Raw genomic sequence first — 24,618 nt, 5'->3', positions numbered from 1 at the left:
AAAAGATTTTTTGTGCCTATAATCACCAGTAAAATGAAGCATCTCCTATTTATTAATATCCTATGTTATTTCTACTGGACAAAAATTATGACCCACCCTTGTAATCCCTTTGAACACATTGGTTATTCTTTTGGATTACACATTTTGTGATTACAGAAAGCAAATGCAGCTATAAATTAGATACTGCATCTCTCACATATAGCAAATTCTATATAGCTTTGAAAAATGCTCTTCGCATGGTTTATTACACTAAATTCTCATTACCAGCCACACGTAACTTATTACCAAATGGGGGGGCAACATTTTCTTTCTTTACTTAGTGATGTGTGAAAAGATGGCTAATTACCAAATTTTCTTTTTCATGGATTTCCCAAGCCGAAAGAAAAAAAAAATCCTCCCACACCTATGTTATGGCACTACAGTAAAGTATAATGCTATTAATAAATGATAGCAGGTATGAGAAGATTACTATGTGGAAGCAAATATTTGGCATTATTTATACATTCAGTTCATTTTGGAGCTGATGAAGTCATCATTACTAGCTCAGGGGGCCTGCTAGTCATAATCTTGTCTTATAGCTGTGGGGAAAAAACCTCAGTGGGCTTTCAAATAAGGGCAGAAATTCTTACCAGATGCTGATCAGAAAGGGTACAAAATATTCCAGTGATTCAGTGTGTGCATTGGATCATTGGAATTGACCTTTCATAGTGAAAGTTAAATAATTACATGAAAATTTAACATTATAAAAGTAATTTTCCTATGTGTATAAAAACAGATGATTGAACTTGGTGTACCCCCCAAAAAATAAAAAAAAATTTAAAAAAAAAGTAATTTTCCTCTTCTGCTTTGTGGACTTGCTCTTTTTACAATAAGCATCAAGCTTAACAGTCACTGGTTTCTTGTTCTTAAAGCATAAAAAAGATGGTTTATTTTTATGTTAACCTTGATATGTTTTACCTTTCTCTGTGACATATTCTTAAAACAATTTTACAAACCCCAATTCTTTAATAAAAAGCTTTAGGGAAAATAATACATGTAATTGACCATGTAAGTGAACATGCGTTTCATTAAAATTTTTTTGTTTTTTACTTTGGAAGCCCCCAAAGTATTATTTAAAATGTTTAATTTCTCCTACATTGGCCACGAACTAAAGAATATTTTATATCTTTCCATAAAGGTTAATTCTCTAATTCCTGTAGTTTTTCGCTCCCTTTCAAAATAATTTTTTTTCTGTGGCACACAAATTTCAGAACACATCTCGGGGTTCTTATCTCTAGATTTGCTGCCTATCACTTTGCTTTTTTATTCTTATAGAGATATGACAGAAGTGGTTCATATCAAAGATCGAAAAGAAGTCATTCACGAAATGAAATTTTCTCCAGACGGTTCTTATCTGGCAGTGGGATCCAATGACGGCCCAGTAGATGTCTACGCTGTCGCCCAGCGGTATAAGAAGATTGGGGAATGCAACAAGTCTCTCAGTTTCATCACGCACATTGACTGGTCTTTGGACAGTAAATACTTGCAAACTAATGACGGTGCTGGAGAACGGCTGTTCTACAAAATGCCATGTAAGTCACAAGGGCATTGAATGTTTGTACAAAGCACAGCTCTGAACCATGGCAGAAGATATATGAGGATATTCTTAGGACCCCAGGGCAAGGAATATTTTCTGAAACAAGACTCTCAAATTACAAACTCCCAAGGAAAAGATTCATAAATTAGAACACATTAAAATAAAAAATTATTGCACAGCAAAAGTGACCATGGACAAAATGAAAAGACAATGCGTAGACTGGGCATAAATACTTGGAATTGTAGTAATGGACAAAGGATATATACTTGACCTTTGAACAACACAGGTTTGAACTGCACTGGTCTACTTCTGTGCAGGTTTTTTAGTGGTAAATACTACAGTACTACCTGGTAGGAGGTTGGTTGAATCCGTGGATGTAGAACCAAGGATGCAGATGGTCAACTTTAAGTTATACATGGATTTTCAACTCCATGGAGAGTTGGTGGCCCTAGCCCCTGAGTTATTCAAGGGTCAACTGTATATCTAGAATATATAAAGAATGCCTAAAGATAAGCAAAAGGAAAAAATACTAGGAAAATACTAAAAAATACTGAAGATTTGATGATCACAGTCCTCAATTACTATGATTGCTTTAGTATCTTTTGTGTTCTTCCTAATTGGAAGCCCTTATTATGCGCTTACTTGGTGAAATGTGCTAATTGGGATTAAAAAACCACAAATTTTATTTGTAATCCCACTGTAATGTCTATAAGAGATTCATCTTATTTATTAAATACTCATTTAGTAACATTTAGTTTGTAATGCTAAAATGTTATAAATAAAAGGTAAATTTCTGTATTATAATCTTTGGTTAATGATTTTTATAATGTAGAAGGAAAAAACTTAATATTTAACATGAATCTTGACCTCAAATAATTATATTTTATCCTAATTTTTATTGAAAAATCAACTTTACCATAAAATAGGTGTGACATAATAAAACTTCAACATTTTTAAGAGTCTCTGCCCTATCAACTCTCCAATATACTGTTACTGGATGCTTATTTCTTTGTGTCTACATTCTTTGCTTGACAGTATTTCATATGTATTTTCCTATGTGAAAAAATATGGAACACATTTGTCATTTTCAGTAACAAAGTAATATCCTTCTCAGTGATAATATCATAATTTGCTTTCTCATTCTCCTGTTATTGAGCATTTGGGCTTATTTCTAATTTCTTTGCTGGTATACACAGTGCAGCTCCAAATGTCTTTGTATAGGTGGGATTTTCTCTTCCAAATTACTTCCTTGGACTATACTCTTTAAAGCAGGAACACTGGATCCAAAACTATGTTTAAACTATAAACACTTTGATTCTATGGTCTTTATAATGGATTTTTATATAATGCTATGTTAGAGTCCAGAATTGCCAATTTGGCAATGCACCAGTAATGTACAAGAGCATCTATTCTCATAGATTCTTTGTTTGAAAACATTTGTTAATTTTGAGAGAAAAGTGTGAGGTAATACACTTAATTGTCTTGATTTTGAATTTTTAAATTGTGTATGGCTAAGGATTTTTGCAAGCATTTTGTTATCCGTGGGCTTCCTCCTTTGTGTGCTCCCAGAGGACATCCTTTACCAGCTGCTGGTGGAAACTGGGTACTGTGCCCTACACATAAGGATGTACCCAGCACAATCATCACGACTATTTTCCCCAGCCAGTTACATTCATTTCATCAAAATTTTGTGAATTTTCATTGTCTAGCACTTTAAAGTTTAAATAGCAAAATCCATTCATTTTTTTTTTTTTTACTAATTGAGGCTGGCTTTAAAAAAATCACTTCTATGGTTCCTTGAAGTATGAGCTCAGAAAAAAACTTTTTAAAAACCTGGCAAAATATTGGTAAATAAATATAATAATAAATAATTTAATAATAGTTATTTATCAATAACACAAAGCATAATACCATCTATATCTAAGTAAGGTCAAGTAAATATTAGTTTATAGTTTGAGACATTAGATTTAGTACAGTGATCATTTTCTTTCTCATATCTGAGTTTTGAGGATGTGCTTTTTTGGAACCCTGCTGGGGCAAAAGAAATCACCAGTTGGGGAAAGACATTAGAATTTATAGTTTCCTTGGTTTATAAACATTTTAAAAGAAAGGTTTTAGGCCTCTATGAGAAAAATGAATAAAGTAAGTTAGAAAATGATTTTTATTTAAATGTAGCATTATATTAAAATTTATTGATTATTTTCAGCTGGGAAGCCTTTAACAAGTAAAGAAGAAATCAAAGGGATTCCCTGGGCTTCCTGGACATGTGTGAAAGGCCCAGAAGTGAGTGGAATTTGGCCAAAATACACTGATGTCACTGACATCAACTCAGTGGATGCAAATTACAACAGCTCAGTGCTGGTGTCTGGAGATGATTTTGGACTGGTTAAATTGTTTAAATTTCCTTGTCTTAAAAAAGGTAAGTCCAAAAGAAATGTTTCGTTGAATGAAGATTTACGTTATATGTACAGTATAATTAAGACTTATTTTCTTGATGTTTATTACTGCAGACTATTCATTTTATATTTATATTTACTCTTTAGCACTTAAATAGAATGTTTGATATCTTCTGCTTTTGACATTCTGAAATATGTGGTTTTGCAAATTTACGTAAGCATTTGTTAACAGAAATATTACTCAACATTTTGTGATTCATAAACCTCATGTTTCACATTTTAAAATTGTTCTATTTTATTTATATCTATGTAAATATAATAATTTAAATTATATATGTTAACATTAAACTATTGTAATTAAAATTCTTTTGTGTTACAGCTAATTGTGCTTATACATAGGAAGCAAAGCAAATCCTTTTAGACATATTTAAAGTAAAATCTGAAAATGATCGTTTTGATAATAATACAGTTTGTGGACCCCTTCTCATGGCACTAATTTTGCACACCAGACTTACATAACTGGTGAAATTTTTTTAATTGAAGTATAGTTGATTTACAATGTTGTGTTAATTTCTACTGTATGGAAAAGTGATTCAGTTATACATATACACACATTCTTTTTAAAATTCTTTTCCATAATGGTTTATCATAGGATATTAAGTATAGTTCCCTGTGCTATACAGTAGGACCTTGTTGTTTATCTATCCTATGTATAATAGTTTGCATCTGCTAATCCCAAACTCCCAAACCATTCCTCCCTGAACCTCCTCTCCCTTGGCAACCACAAGTATGTTCTCTATGTCTGTGACTCTGTTTCTGTTTGGTAGATAAGTTCATCTGTGTCATATTTTAGATTCCACATATAAGTGATACCATATGGTATTTGTCTTTCTCTTTCTGACTTACTTCACTTAATATGATAATCTTTAGATCCATCCATGTTGCTGCAAATGACATTATTTCATTTTTTATGGCTAAGTAATATTCCATTGTATATATATCTACACCACATCTTCTTTATCCATTCATGTTGATGGACATTTAGGTTATTTCCATGTCTTGGCTATTGTGAATAGTGCTGCTATGAACATAGGAGTGCATGTATCTTTTTGAATTGTAAGTTTGTTCAGATATATGCCCAGGAGTGGATTGCAGGATCATATGGTAGCTCTGTTTTTAGTTTTTTAAGGAACCTCCACACCATTTTCCATAGTGGCTGTACCAACTACATTCCCACCAACAATGTAGGACGGTTCCCTTTTCTCCACACCCTCTCCAGTGTTTGTTATTTGTAGACTTTTTAGTGATGGCCATTCTGACCAGCGTGAGGTGGTACCTCATGGCAGTTTTGATTTGCATCTCTCTAATAATTAGCAATGTTGAGCATCTTTTCATGTACCAGGTGGCCATCTGTATGTCTTCTTTGGAAACATGTCTATTTAGGTCTTCCACCCATTTTCTGATTGGGTTATTTGTTATTGTTGAGTTGTATGAGCTGTTTGTATATTTTGGACATTAAGCCCTTGTCAGTTACATCATTAGTAAATATTTTCTCCCAGTCTGTAGGTTGTCTTTTCGTTTTGTATATGGTTTCCTTTGCTGTGCAAAAGCTTGTAAGTTTGATTATGTCACATTTGTTTATTTTTTGCTTTTGGGAGACTGCTGAAATTTTTGAGAGAGAAGTTTGATTCAAAACAACCCTTTCTGCCCTTGCATTTTGTTCTTTTGTTTTATTGTTAAAATCGTCACTTCAATTTTTCTGGTACCTTCAGGCTTTGTAGAATGTGACTGAATTAATCATGTAATGACCCTGTCCTCTCTTCCTTCAAAAGTTTAGGCAAAGCCCATACACAGGCTTTTCTGAGACTCCCCATCTGCACCCTGAAAATCTGATCTTGAGAAAGTAATCAGTAGGGATATGCTGTTGTCTGAAAACTCTTTCACTTGAATGATTTTTAGATTAAGCAAGGAAAGGGATTGAAAATGTAATCAGAAAGTCATTTTCAGCTAACTGGCAGTTTTGAAGCAGTGAGAATTATGGTACAAAATTGAACATAAAATGCATAGGAAAACCGCCCTCACATCCACTTGACAAAATGACCGTCAGTTTAAAATGCTCAAGGCACAGCATTACCTCAACATGCCTAATTCGAACTATTCTCTCTCTCCCTAATGGGTCTTTGAGTAATAGGGCATGTCTGGTTAGATGGAGTAAGGTGCTTGCAGACGTTAAGTCAGGTGACCAGAAGGTATGTGGAAATTCAGGATTCAGAAGAAACATCATAAGGATCAGGAGCAATAGTATTGGTCTCAAATATCAGGACTTGGAAGTCAGTGAGAGCTGGTATTGCTTATGTATCACTGAGCCTTACAGGGTTGAATTAGGTCCGGAAAATAGCAGTGGAAATGTAGATCTTGAGTTTGTTTATTGGGGGGGGGCGCGGATAGGGAGTTACGGTGAGTAGTGCTGTTTGTCAAAATGAGACACACTTATATATAAAACAACCCTGAGGATGAAGGCAGCCGGGAGACATCTGAATGAACAAGGAGAGGCTGACAGCCAGAGGGACAGTGTGGTGAGAGTAATAAAACCCACCTCAGCAATCTGCACAAGTATCCGTGTCCTCATAGCAAATTGACTTGTTCTACTTTTCATGACACATAGTTTATACATCTTGCAATTTGCCTCAGAGTCATTTAGGCTCTTGTAGCCTTTTTATGCTAACACTACTGGCCGAGAAATTTATAACACTGTTGCTGGTGAGAATGGTAACAGTTGGTGGAACTTGTCTCCCTATAACCAAGGTAGCAGTGAAAAGTATCCCCCCAACTTTGGAACCTGTAAACAGCTAAATATGAGCAGGTGCTGATGACTAAGAGAAAGTGTGAAGACTGAGCAAACATTATAGTTTTCCATTGTGATTAAATAAAACTCACAATCAGGTTAATGGACACAGTTACGATGATGTGTAGGTAGTATTCTGTTGCATAATAATTAGAATTGTTCTGCAATTAGCGAAAATGAGTACAATTCATATTATTTTTATATAGCTGAACCAATTTGTTTTCCTCATTTCCTTTTGACAGTTTTCAAATCTTAAAATAATTTGGATCGATACTGATAATTTTCCCTGATGTCACTTAGACTACATCCTGTTTGACCATCACCCCCCCAGACACTGACATGAGGTAAAATCCAAAGCCTTGCTCATTGACATTTGCCATAGCTTAACACCCTTGGCATCTACCCATGCTCCTAGGGGAGGCTCAAGGCTGAGGATCTCCATGTTTCACTTGTGTGCTGCCATTTCATGAATCCTACACACACACACACACACACACACACACACACACAGTCCTTGAACAACTACCTCCTATGACAGGTGTCCTGGATACTGTAAGACTTGAATTTCAGAAACTCTAGACCTTGGAGGGGAAAGAGCTGGCCCTCAGTAGAGCTTGGATGAGTTTGATGCAGAAACAGAGAGGTCAGTGTATCCAGAGCACGATGAACAAGGGGAGAGTTGTGCACTGCGAAGCTGGAAGGGTGGTGGGGCCAGGCATGAAGGGCCTTGAAGCAACTGTTAGAAATGTCTTATTCTAAGTGCAGTGGAAAACTATTGAGGGTTTTAAATGGAAAAGAGACGTGACCAATTTAAGTTTTTAAAATATCACTTTGATATTGCATGGGATGGAAATAGGGAAGGGGAGGCTTCAAGTGAAGAGATCATTGCAAGAGCCCAGGTGAGAGGTGATGTGACTTGGACTAAGGCGTCAGGAACAGATGTGAAGAGAGGTGACTGATTAGGAAGCAGTGTCAAGGTACAGCTGAAGGTCTCGCTGATGGTTTGGGTGTGGAAATAGAGGGGAGGAGAGGAATTGAGAAAGACTCCTAAGTTTTAGGTTTGAGCAATGGTATAGATGGTAGCACCACCTATAGAGATGAGAAAATGAGAAAGGAAAAGGGTGTGTGTGTGTGTGTGTGTGTGTGTGTGTGTGTGTGTGTGTGTGTGTGTGTTTTATGGTAACAGAGTAGGAGGGGAAGGAGAAACTCCTGGTTTTCCTATGTTAACTTTTCCTATTAGACATCTAAGTGGGCACAGCACAAGGCTGTCAATGCTCTGGGGAGAGTTCAGGGTTAGAGATGAATGTTTGGCAGCTGAGGTAATATCAACAGTATTTAAAGCCAAGGAGATGGAATCAAGAGAGAGGAGATGAGGGCTGAGGGCTGAGGACTGAGTCTTCCTTAGGGTCCAGAGAATAAAGGTCCAGCCTTATAGAGTCACTCAGTGTCCTAAGGAAAACCTTGAAAGAGATGGATGTGGCCTTCATTTATTCAACACATATTTAAGTGCTGTTCTAGAGGCTGGAGATGTGTCGATGAATAAAATAGACACAAGTCCCTGGGGCTCTTGTTCTCCTGAGGGAACATAGTCAATAAGCAAGACGGTACAAGCACCTCTGATGGTGAGACGTGCTGTGATGAAAAATAAAGCAAACAATGGAAATAAAGAGTGCTCAGGTGGGACAGTGTAGTATCGCTATTTGAAGTAGGGTGGTCAAAGCAGGGCTCACTGATACAGTTTCATTTGACTGGAAACCTGAAGGAGGTAAGGGAACCAGCCATGCCAAGATGCAGGGAAAGAGAATTCCAGACAGAGGGAACACAAATGCAGAAGCCTAGGGGCAGAAGAGGGCCTGGCATGCAAAGAGGCCAGTGAGTTTAGACCAGAGCAAGGGAGGGAGAGAGAGGACAGGAAGGAAGAGTGTGAATATTTAGAGAGTGAATATCAGAGAGTGAAGGCCTAAATATTGATGACACTAATGCTTTTGCAGGTCCTAGTTCCAGCCTACCAATGTTGTATGAGCTAGTTATTGCTGTAAAATAGATTCTCCTCCCTCCCAAAGTTAGTGGCTTAAATCAATAATCATTTATTATCTCACAGTTCGGGGTGGGGGCGGGATTCAAGAGCAGCTTATCTGGATGGTTCTAGTTCCAGTCTTTCATGAGGCTGCAGTCATCTGAAGGCTGGACTGAGGCCAAAGGTCCACTTCCAGGATGCTCACTCACCTGGCTCTTGGCAGGAGGCCTCAGTTCCTTGCCGTGGGAGCTTCTCCATAGGCTGCTTCAGCGTCCTTATCATATGGTACCTAGAGATCCAAGAAAGAGCAAGGAGGCATCTGCAGTGCCTTTTATAACCTGCTCTGGGATGTCACACACCTTCACTTTTGACATTCTCTATTTGTTTTGATTTGTATCAAATAATTTGTGGACATATTTTTTCAGCCTTTTTTTTTTTTTTGGCTGTGTCATGTCTTAGTTGTGGTACGTGGGATCTTAGTTGTGGCATGTGGGATCTTTTGTTGCAGCACATGGGCTCTTTGGCGCAGCACATGGGCTTCTCTGTAGTTGTGGATGTGAATTTTTCTCTTCTCTAGTTGTGGTGTGTGGGTTTTCTTCCTCTCCTCTAGTTGCGGCACGTGGGCTCCAGGGTGCATGGGATCTGTAGTTGTGGCATGCCAGCTCTCCAGTTGAGGTGCGCGAGGTCAGTAGTTGTGGTGCAGGGGCTTAGTTGCCCTGTGGCATGTGGAATCTTACTTCCCCGACCAAGGATTGAATCTGCGTCCCCTGCATTACAGGACGGATTCTTTACCACTGGACCACCCAGGGATGTTCCTTTTCCAGCTTTATTGAGATAAAATTGACAAATAACATTGTGTAAGTTTAAAGTATACAACATGGTGGTTTCATATATATGTGTATGTATTGTGAAATGATTACTGCTTTAAAGTTAGTTAACATATCCATCACCTCACTTAGTTATCGTGTGTGTGTGTGTGTGTGTGTATGTGTGTGTGTGGTGAGAACATTTAACATGTACTCTCTTGGCAACTTTCAAATATACAATACAGTGTTATTAACTACAGTCACCATGCTGTACGTGAGATCCCCAGAACTTATTCATCTTGTAACTGAAAGTGTATCTTTGATCAACATCTCCCCATTTCCCACACCCCTAGATCCCTAATAATAGCAAATCTACCATGTGTTTCTAGGAGTCTGACTTTTTTAGAATTGTGGGCATTTTTTAAAACAACTCCAAAGAGATGGGCTAAATCATCTCTGAGGAGGGTCTCAAGGTCAGGACAGCAAAGAAGAGCCCAACAAGATCTATAGAGATATGGGAAGAATATATATTTACTTCATAATTGTTGAATTATCATCAGCCAGCATTTCCAACTGACCAGAGTTGGATTCTGTTTGACTTTATTAAATTACCAAAACTGATCTAGGAAACTCTTTGAAATGGGCAAGGTTGCTTTTGAGACTCAAGTCCTTCCTTTCCCCTTCTGTGGCAGCATTCCCCTTGTCTTTTTTGGAGGCCCTGATATAATAAAACCTCACCTGGTCAGAACATGCTCTCAGGAAAGGAACATGTATTGAATAGCAGTCATTTCCACCTTCATATAAATTTAAATCATTACCTCCCCAGTGAGTATTTAAATTTTAAATGTGACAGTTGAACAGATGGCCTTTTCCCCAATTAAAGAGATTTCATTTAAAGAGACTGTAATACGTAGAAGTATTTCTGAAGGAGGGATGGGGTGCTCCTCGGCCCCAGAAATCCCCCATAGTGTTTGGGGTCCTCGGCCTCCATGTGATAAGATGGACCTTGCATGTTTCCGTGAGTGCCTTTATGCTGCTGTGTACTGACCATACACTGGAGACTTTGCTGTAGTTATTCAACCACAAATATGAGTTCACGTAGCTTTTCTACTGCATTCACCACCTGGGGATGGTGTTCACTGAGTAAAGCAATCAATTTAAGAGCAAAAAATTTCATTCTCCCAACTCTACATCCACATGACCCCAAACAATAATATAACTCCCCACCCCACAGAATTATTTTCTGTTTTCCTGTTGTAAAGGATTGCCTGTTGTATCTTGTATTTAAATAAGAATGTGTAAGATATTCATTCTTTAGCATTTATTTTCAGAATCAGTGAAGCAGTAGGTGTTATTTGGAACAGGTTCAGATGTGTCTTTAGACACGGGGCTTAAATTTTAAGACCCAGTTTTAGCTAAATCCATACTGGAGTGATTGAGATATCTTTTGGAGCACTTGCTTATTTGATATGATATATAAGACTCAAAATTACATTTTCTAATATATTTAAAGCTTTTACTCCTCAACATGAGTAGAATGTAATTTTTAACCAGTAAATTCTATTTTTTGCATAACTAATCTTCTCAAAAATATCTTTTCAGGAGCCAAATTTAGAAAGTATGTGGGTCATTCTGCACATGTCACAAACGTCCGCTGGTCTCATGACTTTCAGTGGGTATTAAGCACAGGAGGGGCTGACCACTCGGTTTTCCAGTGGAGATTTATTCCAGAAGGTGTCAGCAATGGCCTGCTGGAAACCGCACCCCAGGGTAAAACCAGTAATAATTTTTCAACATCTGTTTGTTTTTCCATAAAAATTTCAAAGAATGGTCTAACATCTCTTCTGAAGGTAAAGAGTTAAAGCTGTTTTGAAAAAATTTATTTCTACAATAAATTTAAAATTAAAGAAAAGAACAGAAAAAACTTTTGAGAGATGGGCCAATTGAATGTGGGTCAGTTAGATAATTTCCTTCAAAGGATTTTGCTTATACCAAATGCAAGTTGAAGGTCTAAGGTTTACATGAAGAGTCAACTTTTGAAAGTAACGCAAACACATACATTTTCAGCTTCCTTGGGATGATTGTAACAGGTGGTGGGTCTCCTAGGTCCGGGACAAGGTAACGTTTGGAATAGAAACGTCTCCTGAGTGGGTTTCAAAGAATGGTCCAGAATTGGAGCCCCTGTGTTCCAGTTCAATTCATGGGTCTAGTCCTTTACTGTGCTGTCAGCAGAGATGATCTCATAATATGTGAGGAAATGTTTTTATTGGGAGGGGTTCTGCAGCAATTTTGACCATGACAATTACTAGCACTTTGTGGGCATGTTAACAGGCGAAAGAGGATCTTTACTGAACTGAGTGGTTGGATTTCCTTCTGTCTCAGCCTTCTCCTTGGTAAAATCTGCCCCCCACCTTTTTCTCCCTTTCAAAGTGAGATTTAAAACTCAAAAAACTGTTATCTACTAGAAGTGTGAAAATGATGGGGGGAGTTACCCTTGTCTGTTAATACTCCTAAAAAGGAGGTGAGAGGTATGCTGAACTTAACCAAAAAATGAAAAAGAAAAAAAAAGATGTTTTAAGAATCTACAGCAAAGGAAAACTATGGTGTAGTTTTTTTAATTGACCTTGATAGGATAGAAAAAAGAAAATATTTTAAATAAAAATTTTAGTCATTTAGCATCTCAGAATTTCTGCTTGTTTTTCATGGGGTGTTTCTGCAGAAGGTGGTACCGATTCCTACAGTGAAGAATCTGATTCAGATTTATCTGACGTGCCGGAGTTGGACTCTGATATTGAGCAAGAAACTCAAATCAATTATGATCGCCAGGTCAGTAAACAGGAAGCCTCATGACAAAATGCCTTATGACCCAAAATCTCGATCTCATTGAATTTGGACATTGCACTAAAATTGGTTAGTACTTAGGCAGACAAAAATCAAGAAAAGAATTAGGACAGTTGCCTACTTCTTATCTTTAAATGCAGGTTTGAAATAAAGCATTTACTGGATCATATCAGTAAAAAATTTTTAAGTAGAAATAATAGCACCTTTTCAAAATGGAACCCATGACAGTTTGGGTTTTCTACATTCCTAGCCGCTAAAACTTTAAAATATTTTTTACAGAAAAATGTGCAAGTAAGTTAGAAGATTTTTCATTTTCTTAGCAGATCATTAAAGCATATGTTTTCTTTATAGAATAGGTAGCCCTACAGACATGGTAGTTTGCAAATGAGCTGTTGTTCTGATTTCTCTCTTAACTTATGGAGACCGTTATCCATTTAATTAAAGTAAAAGCCCGAATACAATGCACATTATCCGTCCAGTCAGAAATCATCTTTAGTAGAAAAGTTGGACAATTACAACCAATTTTTTTGAAAATAGACATTTAATTTTAACACCAAACTGTGTATTAAAGCATGCAGTCTTTCATTGGCAACTGGACACGTATCACCCTCTTAGGGTGATAACGCTAGGGGTTCTGTTTTCTCCCTTGTCACTTAACAGAGGTATGTGAAGCAGATTCCATACGTGAACATGGAATGAATAAGATTTCAGATTTCAGACACAGCAACTGTCCGTGTTGCCCATGGAAACTTACCACACAGGCCTGTGGCAGCTGCCGTGTATCGAGTGTCTCTGTGGGGCCAGATCTTGTGCTCTACATATACAAATCCAACCCCACAGTAACCTCTGAGAGGTTAAGTATCAGTACTTTGCCCACATCCAGATTGCCTGTGGTATTAGGATAAGAAAGTGGATCTGGGCTTCTCTCTGAAGCACACATTCTCTGTGCTACTTGGCTTTGCCTCTACGTAAGCTCTGAATGTACAGCTTTCAGATGATGACTTTTTTTCCAGCCCATGATTGTCACTCACTGATTTCAGCATTTGAAAAATTGGATAAGTACAAAAGTAGTCCAACTGATGGTTTGGGTCAACTTCAAGATTAAATCAGTTTGTGTATTGATACAATATATTATGCTGTAAAACTACTAAAGATAAAGATTTGAAAGGAAATTATTAATGTGGAAATATCATGCAAATATTAAACAATATTATACTCTAATATCAAGGGGAAATGGAATTTTAGCAAAATGAAAATACAATTTAGGGAAAAAAAGAAAAGCAATTTTTCTAGTTGGGATGTTTTTATTGAATAAAATGGTGGTGGTAAAAGAATGAAAAGGAGTGACTCGATTGAAATTCATGCCTAGGATTTATATATTCTCCCTGACACCTTACTTCCTAAAGCTTTCACCTATATTATCTGATTCATGTTGTCTCTATTTGATTCCTGCATTATTCCTGGGCAGGGACTCTGTTCTGCATGTGGGACTCTGAGGCCCACAGAGGTTATGATACTTGTTCAAATAAGCAGTAGAAATGCCAAGACTAGAATTCATTTCTCTAAAGTAGTTGATGAGCTGATGAGACCATCATGAATTTAGATGAATAATTATCATTAGATTTTAAAAGCTTAGTTCATTGCATCTGTAATAGACAAGGCAGTAGTGAGATATCTTTTGACTCTCCTTTTTTTTTAAACGATTTTTTGGTCAAATCCTAAGTCAGAACTTTATTATATATTTTCATGATTTTTTTGTAATGTAGTTTGATTAAACGAAAACTTCCCTTTATGAAGATGAGAAATTATGAGTTGTATTTCATTTAAATGTGTTACATTTATATCTCTTGATAGTAGGGCATAAATACATGGTAGACAAAAAATTGATTTTATCAACATTTAAATTAAATTATATGGAATGTTCTCTGAGTCAGCAGCACATTTTAGGTCCTAGGTTAGACCAAGAGTTTGCTCTATATCTCAGAGTCTGATCTGCAAGATTCATGAGGTCATAAAAGAAGGAGAATTCCAAGGAGTGATCACCATGATTCATGAGGCCCACATTTTACACGTCTGAATCATTAAGAGATTTCTTGCCTTAGAAGAAATTATAACAAAATATTTAACGTATATTTTATTGATAATTGTGTCTGATAATTTCCTTTCTTATTTATCAGAAAAGTGATATTATATTTTCTGGATATAAATTGATTAAGAAACATAATAACAAAATTTTTAAAAAGAATTCTTTTAAATCCCAATGATTTAAAAGATATTTCAAGTTAGTCTTGTTCATTAGAAGAAAGTAAAATTCAATCTTATGTCTTATGTTCTCAATTTTGTTTGTCTTTTCAAAAACCCAACTCTTAGTTTTGTTCATCTTTTCTGTTGTTTTCCTGTTCTCTATTTCATGTATTTCTGCATTAATCTCTATTATTTCCTTTCTTCTGCTACCTTTGACTTAGTGTCCAAACTACAACCAAACTTTTTTTTCTAGTTCCTAGCTGTATAGTATTAAGTTCTTTATCTGAGATCTTTTTTCTCAACATATATGTTTATTAGGTACAAACTTTCCCCTTAGAAATGCTTTTGCTGTATCCTGTAAGTTCTGGTATGTTCCATCTTTATTTGTGTCAAGATTTTTTAAAATTTCCTTTTCAATTTCTTCTTTGATCTATTAGTTGTTCAGGAATGTGTTAATTTCCACATATTGGTGGCTTTCCCAGCTTTCTTCCTGTTACTTATTTCTAGTTTCATACTATAGTGGTCAGAAAAGATACTTGATATAATTTCAGTCTTCTGAAATTTTGAATGAGCCTTGTTTTGTGGCCTAACATGATCTATCCTAGAAAATGTTCCTTGTGCGCTTGAGAAGAATGTGTGTTCTGCTGATAGATGAAATGTTCTGTTTAGGCTGTTTGGTCTGTGGTAGTATTCAAACCTGCTGTTTCATTATTGATTCTCTGTCTGGATGATCAATCCAGTGCTGGGAGTGGGGTTTTACAGTTCCCAGCTATTATTGTTTTGATATTTATTTCTTCTTTTAGCTGTTAATGTGTGCTTTGTGTATTTAGGTGCTCTGATGTCGGGTGCATAAATATTTACCATTGTCATACCTTCTGGATGAGTTGACCCCTTTATCGTTATATAATGCCCTCTGTTGTCTCTTGTGACCATTTTCAGCTTCTTATGTTTTCAAAAACTTGATTTCCTACAATTAAAGATTTCCTGACAGTGTCAAGATATTAATGTACTTGAAACCTGAAGAGTCTCTAACTAAATGCTTCTCTTATGCTTGAAGGTTTACAAAGAAGATCTACCTCAGCTAAAGCAACAAAGTAAAGAGAAAAACCATGCAGTGCCCTTCCTCAAACGAGAAAAGGCTCCTGAGGACAGCTTGAAACTCCAGTTCATACATGGGTGGGTGGCCTGTCACCAGCCTTATCACCTTGTCATCCTTCTCAGTGCTGTCCCACTTCAGGCTGGCTCTTCTCTCCAGTTTGCACTCACCTGCACTTGATATTTTAACCACAACTCTCTGTCCAGTTTTCTCAGTGTTCTATGGCCATCTCAGTGTGCGTGTCTAGGTTTTTCACACTTCACACACTTTCGTGTTGCATGTGTTACTGCCGCTCATTGTTATTTCATTTCATTCTCTCCATCTCTTCTTCCTTTCTCCCATAACTCCTGCTCTCTTCAGCTGTCTTATTGCAGGACAACCTCTCTTTCAAATGCTTTTGTTCACATATGCCCCAAATAAGTTTGAAATTTTGAAGATCATGCACAACCTTCCACACTTTGTTGACATTGTAGATTTTCCAACTTAAGCTTAAATGATTGTGGAGAATATATCTCGTGTTTTATAAATACTCACATCGTTTATTTAAATGGCTCCAATGGAACCTAAATGCTATAGATATTTGATTCCCATCATCATCAATGTAACAAATACATGAACTCATATTTCTATTCTACTTCTCCCACAGAATTTTACCCTAGTATAATATTGTTTGCTTGTAAGTCTTTTATTGATCACGCTGTCATAACTTCAACAAGGAAAAAATATGTCTGTAAGTTCAATTTAAATTTAATTCCCTGTGACCATAAGTCTCTAACTCTGTGCTGTCTGGTATGGTATCTACTTGTAGCCAATGAGCACTTGAAATGTGGCTGGTCTGAATTAAGATGTGCCGTATGTGGAAAATGCACACCAGATTTTGAAGACTTAGCTTGAAAAAAAAGAATGTATCTCATTAAAAAGTTTTATATTGATTACATATAGCCATGATAATATTTTAGACATATTGGGTTAAATGTTCTTAAGGTAAATTTCAATTGTTCCTTTTTATTTTTTTTAATGTGACAATTAGAAAATTTTCAATTACCTATGTGACATAATATTTCTGTTGGACAGTGCCGTTCTTTGCATTAACAAACTTTTTCTGGATTTAATTATTGTTATAACTATTAGTAATAAATAGCTGGCCAAATCAATATAAATATAGTACAAATTCTGGTACTATATTTATTAAACATAAAAAAATTTATTGGAAAAATTCTTTTAATAAGATAAAACTTCAATAAGTTCAGATATATGTACATATATATTTCTTATTGCTAGAGGGTAATAGTTTAGCATTGAATCTATTCCAGTTTTTCATTTTTTAATGTAAGCACTAAGAAAGCTTATTCATGTCTACCTATTTAAGTAGATGAGAATAGAGGCAGTTTCATCACAGCAATGGTAATCAATTCTTTAAACTCCTCTTTGGTTATAGGCCAAAAATATGTATTGTGATTTTGATATATCACACAAAAATGTAGTTTAATGATTCATCAGCTAATAGTTCAGTTAAATCACTCTTCAATTTTGTTAAAAGCAAAGAATTGGAAGTCACTTGGCTTGCAAAAGGATTTCTTACCCAGTTGTTGGAGTTATTCACTTTCAATATCCATCCTCACTTGTACTTGCTTTGGTATCCCTGGAAGGTTTGACCTTCCAGGGTATTATACCATAGTAGGATTCCAGATGGATGAGAGGAATGACTTCCTAAATTGGGAGGAAGGCAGTTAGGAAAGGGGAGGTGGGAAAGGAAAACCAGTACCTTATCGCAGGTGTGTTCTCAAACTAGTCAGTTTCAAGAGAGAGCACACATAGTAGCTGAGGATCTGGAAATAGATTCTATTAAAGTTATCAGTGTCCATTTGCCCTGTAGAAAGTCATCACATGCCCTCAGAGGTCCTCATACCCCCACTGAAGCTCACTGTCCTAGGCAGCTGTGGCAACACCTGGGTTCTACTTGTCCATGTCCATATTAACATGTTAACTTTATCTTCTCACAACTTCTGCTCTGTTCATTCACTGCTTATTCAACTACTATGTATTTCTTGGACCTGTGCTTCAGTTATAGAGGCTACGATTGTAGAAACAATCTGTTCTACACACAAGCTGGAGAAGTGGTCTATCACATTGCTGCAGTTGCTGTTGTGTACAACAGGCAGCAACATTCCCAGAGGCTGTACCTGGGACACGATGATGACATTCTCAGCCTGACCATCCATCCAGTGAAGGACTATGTGGCCACTGGGCAGGTATATATCTCTCCTGTAATATGGGGGTTTAGCCAAAGAGAGAGAGGATTTAATTTTGAATTCAGTTTACATATGAGAAATTCAAGAAATACTTGGTAGAAGTAAACATGAGGCAGGAAGCTGAAGGTGCAGTGAATGCTGGATCATTTCATGATGGTGGGAGAATCAATCAATACATTCCAGCACTTTTGGGAAGCCTTTGAGGGATTCATATTCTAAAATGATGAGATCTATGAACAGGATTAGGTAAAACTAAAGTAATGTAAGTTCCATGAAGTCTTAATATATTTTCCTCATTACTGTCTACCCAGAACTTAGTATATCCCAGGTACTCAGTAAACGTTTATTGAATGAACCATCTTTTAATACTACTGTAACATCCAGTGTATAGTTATTTTTGTAAAACTTCAAGTCATGAATTTTGGCTAATTTGTTATATTTTAACCTTCAAAAAACTAAACTTTATCTGAACCATTTTGGAATGCCTAAACTTTGGATTGAGTCTATAATTGAAAAGCTCCTCAGAACAGAGTCCTGTAGTCAATCATTTTGTGTGGAAAAGGGAGGGGGATAAAAGTCAACTCAGTAAACACAGAATCTGTTAAACTCAGATTTATTGTCTTGCTGGTAAAGCAATAATACTGTCAACAGTATTTTCAGTATTGTGCTCTTTTCTACCAGTGTATAGATTACATTTTGGTTCAGTTTTATCATGGGCTTTTAACTGTAGGTAATACTTCACCTGATCCTCAACATCTAAGTGGCAAATTCCAAGAAAAACTACTGATGTGAGGGTCAGAGACTAAGATAAGACAGAGAACTATTTCTGAGACTTGACATACAGGAGGCAGAAGTCTTTGAAAGGGTTTATAGTCTGATATTCATGAGATCCATGGATGAAACTGAGGGCATGAAAGGAGCCAGCCCCCAGAAATGTGCATTTGGGGAGAGAATAGTTCATAGCTCTTACATTATTTGTAAAAGGATTATAATCCTCCAAAGGGGACGAGCCATTAGTTGAAACACCGGTTTGCTGCTCCTCCAGCTGTAACTTAGACCGTCTAGTCTACGTTAGCTGACATTAAGTTTTATAAGTCATTGATCACTGCTTTGCCTTTTCACTCTTTCCTGCCCCCACACCCCTTTTTTAGTCTTTCTTAGAAACAGATGATGCTTGATTCATGGGTAGTTAATAGCCTTCCTTTGAAAGCAAAACCAGAGATTGGTTCTTTGCTTAATCCCCCGAGGAGCTACTGCACTCTATATTGTCATTGATGGGAGGCAGGCCAGTATGCCCGTAGCCACTTTAGGGGTAACTGGGCCTCCAATGGCCAGTGTAGGAGCTGACCAGACTCTGCTGTTTTGTGCATGGCTTTATGTCCCATTTTCCCTTTTAGAGTCATCATACCCAACAGGGTTTTTCCTCTATGTGTTATCAGTGAGGAAAACCACTTTAGTATTACAGTTTTCTCTGTTGTTGGGAGTTGGTGTGATAGAAGCTTGTGTCCCCTCGAGGAGAAGCCACCTTCGTGACAGAGAGTTAAGCCATGAAACTGTCATTTCCCAGGGGGAGAAGCAGGGCCAGGCCTTCTCGAGGTGGGTAAACAGTTGAGGTGGGTAAAAGAGCTCTGAGGATAGTGCCATGCAAATATACAGCTGACTTTCTTGACCAGGGAGTGGAATCATGTATGGAGTTGAGAAGGCAGAAGGGGAGGGTAGAATTAACTGACAAAAAGAAAGCACAGTGGACGTTTGAACTAGAGTTTTAAACATCCCTTAACTGGGAGCCATGCACCAGGTTAGGCTCAGCTGGTGCCCACCTTGATGCCAGAACAAGACCCTTAGCCTGTTTGTGCCTCAGTTTCCCCCTCTGGAAAGCAGTAGCGTTGGACCAGATGATTTCCCAGGGTCTTCCTGCTCTCCAAATATGTGGGGTTTAATGGCTGAGCAGCACTTGACTCTAAGGAACAAAATCATTCTTATTATAACTTATAAGTAGTTAATAACACTTATCCTGTTACTTAAGGTTGGAAGAGATGCTGCTATTCATGTGTGGGACACACAGACCCTGAAATGTTTGTCACTGTTGAAAGGACAACATCAGAGAGGAGTGTGTGCGCTCGATTTTTCAGGTAAGCACCAATTTGCTACCGGAGTCACTGACGGATGGTTCCACATTTACTTTGGGTTTCCTTTTTTTTTTTTTCTTAAAAAAAAATCCTCTTATTTAGTTTAGTCCTGCTTGTAAGGAGCCAAGCCCTTTGTATGTCAGCTACCCAGTTTTAGATTAGAAATCAGATATGTGAATACCTCACAAAAAAAAATATGGCCTTTAGACCACACCTCCTTCCCTCGTCTTCCTCATTTCCTCTCTCCCAAGTCATTACCCAGAGCTCACACTGTGTTCTGCATTTGCTTGAGAGATTTGAAATCCAGAGCAGCTGTTGCCATTGAAAGACTTAGTTGCAAATGTCTGGCAGTGACTCAGAACATCAATTTCATCTCTCCAAATAAGTGGGAATACAGCACCTGTGATTTGAAATATAAAGAACTAGAGGGAGGGCTGCAAATGCTCTGCAAAGGGCCACTTACAACATTGGTGTTTTGGAAATAAAACTTCAGATTGAAAAAATAGAACTGAAGTTTCCATCTCCTAAATTTAAAATTTGAACACAGTGCTGTTAAAATACTAACTGATGAATATAATTTTCTTTAGAGTAAGGCCGTTTCTTTATGCTAGAACTGAAGAATGAGGGCCTATCACAAAAGGTGTTTTTACCTAGAAATGTTTATAACCACAATTGTAGATATTAGATCTGTAGAAAAAAAAATTCTCAACTTTCTACAGAAAATTGATTCTGTAATCTCCTTCTTCTAAATTCCATTCAAATGTTTAATATGTGCAATATGTGTATTTAATATGTGTATAAATTGGTTGTTAAATTCCATTTCACAACCCCAATCTCTCTCTCTTATGTGCCTCCCTCTCTACTCTCCTTGTTCAAGCTTGAACTTCCTGTCATCTGAGCTATGGTGGTTATGCTGGTCTCTGATTCCATCCCCACTTCCTCCAGTCCGTCCAGCCCACTTCTGGAATCTTCTGGAAGTGCAGTTACACTGCTACCACAGGGACTCCCCTTGGTTGACTGACTCAGGGCTGAGCCCTTGGCTGGACATTCACGGCCTTCTGTGATCTGCCCTCAAACTTCCTTTGCTGTGTTTTCACCTACTAACCCACTGGTGCTCCTTCACATCTACCTAACTGTAGAATCTAAATGCACTCCTGTCCTTTTTTGCCTATGTTCCTTTGCTTATGCTGTTCCCATGTGTCTGTTCAAATCCAACCATCCTTTAAGACCAAGCTGAAAGTTTTCTCCTCCATCCTTCCAGGGAGAAATGCCCTGTCCCTTCTTCTGCATTCCTTAGCCCATTTGTTGTCATTGCTCTTGTGGTACCTGTTAGAGTCTATGTGGTACAGTAGTTATGTGTGTTAGCATCTCCTACGCCCTTCTCAGACAGTAAACCATTCATCTAGCCCATCACTCCGGTCCTCACTACACATGCTATAGTGCGGTGGACACAGAAGCTACTCCAAAAATGTGAATAAATGAATGAATGAAATTTTGCTTAACGCACTTTGTCTTGCCTTTCACTACTGCTTCTAGAACTTCACGTTTAAAACCATCTTTTGATGGAAATTCTCTTTATTCTCTGACCAGTCACATGGTGCAGATTTCTGTGGGTGTGTCACATGCACATTCCCACATGCTGTACACTACTGTACAAATCTGAGTTGTTATATCACTATTAGAAGTTATTCGGTACTTTCTGTGGTTATCGAATTAGTAAAAATCAAAGCTAAACAGTTCATACTCTACATTGGTGGGCAGTGACTTGGCTACCACCTGCCAGTTGAAGGCCCAGATAATGCACCCAATAAACAGTGAATACAAAGTCCTTGACTTCCAGAAGTTTGATGGACATACAACTTTAAAATAAGTGTACCATATATCCTTGATAAAGCAGTAATATCTAAAATGAAAGTATAATTTCAGTTCAAATAAGATTCTATTCCAAAGATGTGAATGGGTTTCTGCTTTTTTTTTTTTAATAGTTCTACTACTTGATGGCTGAACTCTGTCCTTTTCCTAAAATTAACTTGCTAGTGGATACATATGTGTACACGTAATATAAAAATTATATTAATAAGTATGCTCTAGAAGAGCGGTAAGACACCCATTAAATAAAGTAATAAAACTTCAATGTGTACTAGATTGTGGAGACTCTCATATATTCATATTTTTGGCAACTTTGCCAATTGACTCAATAATTCTAGTAGACAATTTGGCACTGTTTAATAAAAGCTATAATTCAAAATGACAAATATGTGGACTATGTGTATTTTATACACATTTCTATGTATCAAGTTAAGAAAGAGTAGAACTCAAAATAGCATCTATTCACTGATTTCAACTGAAATGTGTATATGTATATTAACATATACACAGAGTGTCAGGAAATTTAGAATAATAGGAATAGAATTTAATAATCATCAGTTTATTTTTTCTATAGAATTGGTTAAATTTTGGGTCTTTTTTTTACACTTTAAATACATGCAGTTTATTGTATGTCAAAATTTTTGATTTTTAATTTAGGAAGAACAGAAGAACTAACTCATGTTAAATACCTTTAGAGAAGAGATTAGAGGAATGTTGATAAAAACATTGATTATGAGACAAGTTAGTAGCAATAAGCTAGTACCCAGTAACTTAGTCTTTGCATTTCTGAGAGCCTACATCTCTTCTGGGCTTAGTAGTTTTATAAAAGGAAGATCAAGATATGAACCGAACTTAGAAATCTTTCCCTCATAAGGCAGCTCCTCACATCGTTGCCTGGGATGGAGAAACCAGATACTCCAGGAAGAGGTTGAGAAGCTGATTCTGTCACTACTTCTAATTTCCATTTTGGGCAAATAAAGAAATGCCCAGATATGAAATATTTTCTGTGTAAAAAGGATATTTCCGTTTTAACAATACATTCTCTCTTCCCCAGATAACAGTCACTAGGGAAGAGCCCATTTATGCAGCAAACGTGTTATTTTTGATTGTGGAAAATTACATTTTTGTCTCAGAGTTTAAATACAATGTTAATTTATAAATGGCAGAAAGGAAGCTAGATGATAATTTGAGAAAGCACTAACATTAAGGACTATTCAGGAAGTAGGGAAGTATCCATTGTGTTTGACCCATCACTGTGTGTGGTTACATGCAGATGAATTGTGGTCTTTATGGTCTCTATGGCCCTCCTGAAGGTGTGAGCTGAAGCCTCTTTGGTTTACTTTATATTAATAATAGTACCTTGTGTTATAATGATATACCTTTAGTCTTAAGCAGATGCCTGCACCACTGTACAGGCCAAGAATGAACATCCAGAGACTTTGGTGGTCTGGCCGAGCTAAAAGTCAAACAGTGGCAGAGCCAGAGCGGGGACCCAGGTCTCCTGGCTCTCAGTCCCGTGAGAAAGCCACCCGGCCTGGGGCCGTGAGCTGGCGGAAGCAGTGCCAGTTGCACTCTGCCTGCTCAGTCCTCCTGCCCTCTCCTGCCCCTGCCCTCCACCAGGGCTGGTGTGAACTTTTAGCATGAGAGTCGTACCTGGACCACTCAGCATACTCCCTTACTTCCTCCCTCCCTCCCTCTACCCAATGGCCAGTGCCTCCAGCTGCCTCCACCCCCATTCTCCAGTGCGAATGGAGTGTGGGCCTGATGGGGCGTGGAGGCTGCCACATGGAACAGCACCCCCATGAAAAGGGACCCCTGTCCTGTAACAGTGCTGAATCAAACACTTTTGTGAACAGGAGCAGTAGCAACTCCTCCTTCTTTTTGGATACTTACAGAAAAGTGAGAAATTTTAGTCAAAATGCTGAGCGAGAAGATGACTTAGGTTTCCCAGTTTAACCATGCAAACAGGGCACCCACAATGGTTATTATCTAGCTGGTGGCTCCATCTATGTGCCTCAGTATATCCCCACACCCATGTATCTCTTGCAAGTCAGCTCATTTTGGGGGGTGTTGTGGGGACCTACCGATAATAGAAAGAAATTAGAGAAAGAAGTTGTCATGGAAATACAAAGCAGGGAAATGATGTGAAAACTAGACAACAGATAAGCAGTTACACCTAGGAATTTAGATTAATCTATTCTTGCCACTCTTCCAAAGCAAAGAAAAAGATGACATTTTTAATCAAAAATGTTTCTAACAACATAACCCATACCTCTAAATTACGTCAACAAGGAGGAATGAATTTGTATTGTGTCACGTAACTGAGCAGCTCTTTAACTTTGTGGAGTTATTATTACTGTCGAGGGAAAACGGAGCCGTCTTTGTTTCTGTTCTTGCAGTTAGGAAATTGTTTCCACATGAATAGAAAACCAATTAGAAAGAGAAAGGTTCAGCCACATAAACATTTTCTAGCCTAAATATCATCCTCATATTTTTAAAAACCTTCCCTGAATAATACTGATTTCCACAAGGGCACATCTAGGACTA

The 24,618-nt window shown here is 37.4% G+C and overlaps 1 protein-coding gene across 1 annotated transcript in view; it reads left to right on the top strand.

The window, feature by feature from the left end:
- The window catches only part of EML6 (EMAP like 6), a 247,629-nt gene that overhangs the window by 139,562 nt on the left and 83,449 nt on the right, over positions 1-24,618 (top strand). The window contains exons 9-15 of the mRNA XM_057743235.1: positions 1,315-1,571; positions 3,783-3,995; positions 11,243-11,410; positions 12,360-12,466; positions 15,783-15,901; positions 17,887-18,073; positions 20,100-20,205. Of these exons, the coding sequence (XP_057599218.1) occupies positions 1,315-1,571; positions 3,783-3,995; positions 11,243-11,410; positions 12,360-12,466; positions 15,783-15,901; positions 17,887-18,073; positions 20,100-20,205 (1,157 nt within the window). The remainder of the gene's footprint in view (positions 1-1,314; positions 1,572-3,782; positions 3,996-11,242; positions 11,411-12,359; positions 12,467-15,782; positions 15,902-17,886; positions 18,074-20,099; positions 20,206-24,618) is intronic.

This window comes from Hippopotamus amphibius, chromosome 7 (assembly GCF_030028045.1).
Source record: "Hippopotamus amphibius kiboko isolate mHipAmp2 chromosome 7, mHipAmp2.hap2, whole genome shotgun sequence".
In the NCBI taxonomy this organism is placed as follows: domain Eukaryota; kingdom Metazoa; phylum Chordata; class Mammalia; order Artiodactyla; family Hippopotamidae; genus Hippopotamus; species Hippopotamus amphibius.
Note: the sequence above shows the minus strand (reverse complement) of the source record. Positions and strands in the feature narration are given on the sequence as shown.